The sequence below is a fragment of the Garra rufa genome, chromosome 2 (genome assembly GCF_049309525.1).
Source record: "Garra rufa chromosome 2, GarRuf1.0, whole genome shotgun sequence".
Classification (NCBI taxonomy): domain Eukaryota; kingdom Metazoa; phylum Chordata; class Actinopteri; order Cypriniformes; family Cyprinidae; genus Garra; species Garra rufa.
Window position 1 is genome coordinate 8,715,335 of NC_133362.1, and position 7,724 is coordinate 8,723,058.

General features: G+C 39.0%; 1 protein-coding gene across 2 annotated transcripts in view; it reads right to left on the reverse strand.

Annotated features, from left to right (window-relative positions):
- ldlrap1b (low density lipoprotein receptor adaptor protein 1b) overlaps window positions 1–7,315 on the reverse strand; it is a 69,417-nt gene extending 62,102 nt beyond the window's left edge. For both annotated transcript variants that reach the window (XM_073834840.1, XM_073834841.1), the window contains exon 1: window positions 7,068–7,315. In XM_073834840.1, coding sequence (XP_073690941.1) covers window positions 7,068–7,152 — 85 coding nt within the window. In that variant the 5' untranslated portion in view covers window positions 7,153–7,315. The remainder of the gene's footprint in view (window positions 1–7,067) is intronic.
- Between the last annotated feature and the right edge of the window lie 409 nt (window positions 7,316–7,724).

The window sequence follows — 7,724 nt, forward strand, 5'->3', positions numbered from 1 at the left end:
AATCTATTTATCTAAAATATTTACTGAATTTATTTTATTTATAACTTATACATCACATTTCTTCAATGTGGCAGATGGATGACATACTTTATTCATGACGCATGTTTTTTTAAAACAGCGGAACATGATAATTGACTGACATGCTGAACATTTAAACCATGTTCATACTGGTCAATACTAGTATGGTGGTCACCAATATATCATGCATCCCAAACCCCAAACATGACAGTGTGGTGACATCAGTCTGACAGCAAAGCGTGTTTGTGGAGGGCTTCCCCATGTGAAAGCAAACAAAAAGGTCACCGGGCAGTTAAGCTTGTTTTTGTGCACCACCACCGTGCAGCAGATGGACTGAACTCTGCTGTCTGTGGGACTTACACACCACATCTGAGATCAAAGACGCCTCTGGATCCAGTGGAACACCAGCAGCTGAGACCAGCGGCGCACATGCACAGAGATTTAAAGAAACACTTCACCCAAAAAAGAAAAAGCTCTTTATTGACTCACCCTTGTATTATTCCGAACCGCACTCAACCCAAAAATTGCATTTTTTAAGGATATCCTGAAATGTTTTTGAATGCATAGGGCTTTCAAGCTCCAAAAAAAAAAAAAAAAAATTATAAATGTGCATAAATAACTCATGATACCATATGACACATTCAAGCCATAGGAAAACTGTACGCGAGGAACAGACCCAAATTTGAGTTTCATTCACTTAAAAACATCACCTTTTCATATAATCTTCAATTAAATTTCTTTGTTTCTTGCTCAATATTATTATACAGTTTCAGGAGACTTGCAATATAGCATAGAAGTAGTATTGACCACTTATATGACTCTTTTACATTGCGCCTTCTCATTTTAGAGCTTGACAGCTCCAGTCCCCATTCACTTTGTTTAACTATCAGAAACAACAGCCAACTTTCTTTACCTTTATGTTCCACAGAAAAAAGTGAGTCATACAGGTTTGGAACAATTCCTTTGAGGGTGTGTGAGACAACATTGCAACAAAACAGTCAAAGGAATCTCAGAAAACCAGAGAAGAGACTCTGATCTTCCTTCACAGTCCTGTCTTGATTTTTTCCCCCCAAATAAGGTCAATGTACACCTAAAAAGCACTGCACTGCAATATTGGGTTGCCAGGATCATCTTAATTCTACTGCCAGTGAGACAAAACACCAGAAGCTGTTCATCTGATTCATATTGATCCGGTCATAAGAATCGGTTCATAAGAATCATTTCACCAGATCATCACCAGAAAACAACCAACTCAAATCTTATGGTTATAATGATACAATTCTTTAAAGCGAATCAAAAACAAACAGCGCGATCGATGTATCCATTGAGTCGAACACATACTGCGAGATCAATGTTGTCTGATACCCGAATGAACAATTCTTTCAAATCAGTACCTTATAGTGAATCAAAAGGAAGCAGTGCTTTCCAAACAAATGGCTTTTATGCAGCATTTCTCTTTGTGGGAGTAGAATGCATACTGCAAGATCAATGTTTTGCGATTCCCAAACAAATGATTCTCAAGAACTGATTCTTTAATGGAAATCGAAAACAAACAGCGCTACTGATGTAACCCCATTCACGAATGATTCTTCTTATGAGACGATTATTTTTGAAGGAGTCGAACACATACTGCATGATCAATGTCGTGCGATTCCAAAGCGAATGATTCTTATGACCGATTCTTTAAAGCAAATCAATAACAAACAGAGCGATCGATGTATCCCCATTCGCGAACGAATGATTCTTAGAAGCTGGTTCTTTTTTGAGAGAGTCCAACACATACTGCAAGATCCATGTTGTGCGATTCCCAAATGAACAATTCTTTCAAATCGGTACCTTACAGTGAATCAAAAGGAAACAGCGCGATCAGTGTACCTCGCTTTCCAAACAAATGGCTTTTATGAACCATTTCATTTTGTGGGAACACATACTGCAAGATCAATGCTGTGCGATTCCCAAACAAATGATTCTCAAGAACTGGTTCTTTAAAGCGAATCAAAAACAAACAGCACGATAGATGTAGCCACATTCGCGAATGAATGATTCTTATGAGCCGGTTCTTTTTGAAGGAGTCAAACACATACTGCGAGATCAATGTTGTGCGATTTCCAAACAAACGATTCTTTCAAACCAGTTCCTTATAGTGAATCAAAAGCAAACAGCACGATCAGTGTACCCCGATTCCCAAGCAAATTAAATGAGCTTTATAAGCCATTACTGTTTGTGGGAGTCATTCACATACTGCAAGATCAATGTTGTGCGATTCTTATGCACCGGTTCTTTAAAGTGAATCACAACCAAACAGCGCCATCGATGTACCCCTATTCACAAACAAATGATTCTTATGAGCGGTTTCTTTTCTGGGGGAGTCGAACACATACAGCGGAATCAATGCTGTGCGATTCCAGAATGAACCATTATTTTGAATCAATCCGCTATAGTGAATCAAAAGCAAACAGCGTGATCGGTGTACCCCGATTCCCAAACAAATTACTTTTATAAGCCAGTTCTTTTTCGGTGTAGTCGAACACAAATCGCAAATAAATAACTCTTCTGAATCGTTTTTTTACAGTGAATCAAAAGCAAACCGTGCAATCAATGTACCCCCATTCGCAAACGAATAATTCTTTTGAGACGGCTCATCTTGAAGGAGTCGAACACATACAGTGAAATCAATGTTGTGCGATTCCCAAATGAAAGATTCTTTTGGACTGGTTCCTTATAGTGAATCAAAAGCAAACAGCATGTTCGGTGTACCCCGATTCCCGAGCAAATTACTTCTATGAGCCAGTTCTTTTTTAAAGGGAAGTCGAACACATACAGCGAAATCAATGTTGTGCGATTCCCAAATTAAAGATTCTTTTGAACCGGTTCCTTATAGTGAATCAAAAGCAAACAGTGCGATTGGTGTACCCCGATTCTCAAACAAATGACTTATATGAGCCAGTTCTTTTTTTACAAGGAAGTCGAACACATACAGCAAAATTAATGTTGTGCGATTCCCAAACGAACGACTCTTTTGAACCGGTTCCTTATAGTGAATCAAAAGCAAACAGCATGTTCCGTTTTACCCGATTCTCAAACAAATTACTTTTATGAGCCAGTTCTTTTTTAAAGGAAAGTCGAACACATACAGCAAAATTAATGTTGTGCGATTCCCAAACGAACAATTCTTTTGAACCGGTTCTTTATAGTGAATCAAAAGCAAACAGCATGTTCAGTGTACCCCGATTCTCAAACAAATGACTTCATGAGCCAGTTCTTTTTTTAAGGAAGAGTCGAACACGTACAGCGAAATCAATGTTGTCCGGTGTACCCCGATTCTCAAACAAATGACTTTATGAGCCAGTTCTTTTTTAAAGGGAAGTCGAAACACATACAGTGAAATCAATGTTGTGCGATTCCCAAACAAACGATTCTTTTGAACCGGTTGCTTACAGTGAATAAAAAGCAAACAGTGCGATTGGTGAACCCCGATTCCCGAGCAAATTACTTCTATGAGCCAGTTCTTTTTTTAAAGGTCCCATATTGTACACATTTCTGGAGGTTTATTTTAGTTGTTGATGTCCTTAAGAATATATATTTGCGGTATAAGTGCCAAAATCCATCTCAATATATTTTTACAGCTCCTTTTTTAGGAGCTCTGTCAAAAACAGGTCGATTTTGACACATCTAATTAATATTCACGAGCCTCTCTTCTGATTGGCCTGTTGTTTTCTGAGTGAGGCACAGCCAGGCCAGTCACAGGTAACTACGGTCACATATCGTTGTAGCCGAACCCAGAGCAATAGAGTCTGGGAACGTGACGTCAGCAACGCAATGCATGTTGGGAATTTAGGTAACGGAGCTGCGGTGAACACGGTGTTTGAATGTGATCGTGAAGTTTTAGTCTACTTTATTCTGCATAAATAAAAAATTTTGGTGAACTATTGTTGTGTTGTTAATTGCCACAGTCTCACCGATTACCAGCATGTACGCCGACTGTCAAATGTTTGATTTTTCAGCTTTCCAGCTTGGACAATCACCGTGGATCCCAAGTGTCCGAGTTAACAAAACGGCGTTGCATGGCGTGGGTACAAGCAGTTAGACGGAAAAGCATTAGTTGACTATTATGTGCCCCAGCGTTGTTATGAAACCATGAATTAAGAAATTAATGCTGTCAAATCAGTTGCTCTCAAGGAATGTCATCCAACATAAACTTTTCTGTGTAAATATGTTCATGTATTGCGTGTATTTATATGTATATACACATGTACATTTATAAAATTTAAATTATTTATATAACGTTATACACTAGTTAACATTTGAAGTGGATCGAAAGCTTTCATCAAAGTTGTCATAATAAAATCATGTCTTAGGACTTTAACTTTTTTGATCCACTTCGAATGTTGACTACTAATATATGTGTGTATATATATATATATATAGATATAGATATAACACGTATAAAATATACACGTGTACTTATACATAGACAAACAATGTTTTACAGCCTTCCGTTATGCCGCGTTTCAGGCAACCCGTTACCCGTGTTTTTCCAGCCTTCTGCCGGTGAAAGTGCACTGGAGCGGCAGTCAAACCTGTGATTTCCCATCTGTGAACTCGTACTAACGTTAGATCAACGTACTCCCAGTTCCGAGCTCTGATATACGGTGCGTTGTTTATGCAAGTGGTACATCGTGGAAAAATAGTCTTTAGGACAATATAACGTTGCATTCGAATTAATAATAATAAATGCGCTCAGACAGTTTGGCACGACTTGCCTGGAACGCAGCATTAAACATACATTATCTGTTTTGCATATTGCATACCACGTTGCAGCAATAAATTGAAAAAACACGAACATTTCTATATCCCTTTATTTGTGGATAACACACTGATGTAAATTTGCACAGTTCACAGTAACATAAGAATCAACTAAATTGAAAAGTTCAGTTCCACTACTACTATAGTGCAAACACAACAGGTGTAAGATGTAACAGTGCTGTATACTTTAAGTCTCAAGAACACAGGTAACAATGCAGTAGGTAAAACGGCAAATAACACTACAAACAAAGTAGGAAAACACCATCTGGGAATGTTACGTGCGTTAAGGCGGTAACTAATTTAGATCGTCCACCACTCTTTATGCTCGTAAGGATCGAGCCGTTGATTATTTTTAGTTTTTCTAAATACCTCAGCTTTGACACTTCATTAAGCTTTTCTTGGTATGGAAGATTTGGCTTTTCCTCGGATCTATGCATTGTTTTGTTTTTGTTTTTAATAGTTGCCTATTATCTTGTAATACTGACGGCTGTCGACGTTACATAAAACATGGCGGCAACTACCCATAATTCTACGCGCAGTGACGTAGTTGGCCAAGCTCTATAGAGAGAGCCTAGCCTGCTGATACTCAACAGGATATTTCAGAATGATCAGTAATGTTTTTTTCTTTTTCAAACACCGAATGCAGAAAGCTACATAACTGTTGCTTTAGTAAAGCCCCTTTCACAATGCGCGCTGATTCTGGAAAATTACGGGAACGAGCGCTATATGAACAAAAGCCTAAACCATAAAGGCAGTGTTGTAGTGATGATGAACGTTACCCTGCGACTCTTCACGAAAAAAAAGATACGTGCAAAGTGAAATGAAGCGGCGATCGGGCAGAGCCAGCTCCTCACTATCAGCACTGAAGCACAGTTTGTTCAGGTTAGTTTCAGTTTAGTGAAACGTACATGTCGCATTACATCTCACATCCAAACGTCACGTCTTTATGGGTTGTTACGCACAGATTCCGGAAAACAACTGTGAATGAACCAATTTAAACAATTCCGGAATAAATCATGGGAAACATTATCCGTGTATTTACCGGAATCGCTGTGTGAAAGAGGCTGAAGTTGACGTGCCACTGGTCTCTTATATTCACGTTGTTCTGAAGCCTGTGCAATGATGTAGTTTTGACATCTATCGACTGAACAGGGTTTTCTAGATTAGTTTCCGTGTTGTTGTTGCTTAGCAATGTTATGGACGCGATGTTGTCTGGGTTTGACAAAAGGAGGGTGGGACAGTGGTTGGTGTTCGGGGTGGTGACTGAAGGCGGTGACTTGAGTAGATCGGACGTCACATCGTTACGGAAGTCACAGCGGCTCGTGAAAATGATCAGCTACTTTAAGCAGGCTGTGTGCAGTGTGGATTGACTGTTTTGAAACTCATATGGTAGTTACATAGCCCCTAGACCTCAGTTATCATGAAAAAAGCCAGGAAATTTCGATTTTGACAATATGGGACCTTTAAGTAAGAGTCGAACACGTACAGCGAAATCAATGTTGTGCGATTCCCAAACGACGATTCTTCTGAACCGGTTCCTAATAGTGAATCAAAAGCAAACAGCATCATCGGTGTACCCCGATTCTCAAACAAATGACTTTATGAGCCGGTTATTTGTGAGGGAGTCGAACACATACTGCGAGATCAATGTCATGCAATTCCCGAACGAAGGACTCAAGTGAACCAAAAACAAGCTGCGCAACCGATGTAGCTCAGATATGTATTCTCAAATCTGTTCGGGAATCGAATGCTTTTGATTCACTAAGGAACCGGTTCAGAAGAATCGTCGTTCGGGAATCGAACTAACAATGATCGCGCTTGTAGATTCAGTGAATATCAGTCCAGAACAAGCTGTCAAAAACCGAACGCCATGAAAATCATTCGGTTTTGGTATTTAAAACCTGAATCGGTTAAGAAAAGAAACATTTCTTCCATTCCAACCCTTTTTTGTAAGCAAATCTATTTCAGTCAATACAAAACACAAAGCATTCATGACGATACGCATAAGTAAGCTTTTAAATTGCACTAAAATATAGTTGACTAACAAAGTGCGGGCTTTGAAAACTTGAACCGTTTAATTATTTGTTATGAAATGTCATGTAAATGCGTGTAAATTGCTGCTTTAACACACAAGTTGCAAGCAACTTTGACTCTGAACTTCATAACAGATCAACAGACATAAACAAGAGCCATAACGACTGTTTCCAGTCAAAATCATGCATGCTGTCAGCTGTAAAACTCACTTTTATGTTTTCCAGAGATCCACGACTGTTTAGCCAGACTGGGACTGCGAATGATCGCGCGTCCGGCTGATTTTAGCGCATCCATGATGAATACAGTTTATTGTGACAACGAATAATCCTGAGAGCGCGATCCTCCGGCTGTCCTCTGCCCGATTGAGCCCGACCCTCTCCCCGCAGGAAAACTTTTCTGACAGCCTGTGATTTTCTTCCTTTTCCGCGGATGATCCCGGGTGGATGTACCAACATGCTCGCCACGGCGGGCGGGGCTTAGTATGTAAATTAACCGGATAATGTTCCGTCATGACGCTGCCGTGAGTGGGCGGAAGGCGGGGTTTAAATATGTAAATTAGCCAGATAGTATTCAGTGGGCGGGGCTTCGCGTGTGTATATAAACAGAGTTCCGTTTGTCTTGTGTGATTAAAACAAACAACACTTACCATTGAACAATAAACATTTATTTTACAGTATTAAGGTTATAATATGGATATTGGCAAAAATAGTTAGTAATAAAGAAATAATTGACAAAAAACCTACATAAAATTCATAATATTCAACAGTAAATATAGCAGTTATGAAATGTTATGTTTTTATTTAGATCTAGTATTGATGTTAAAACCTTATTGTTATTATTTGCATAACAAATAAGTACAATTTGTG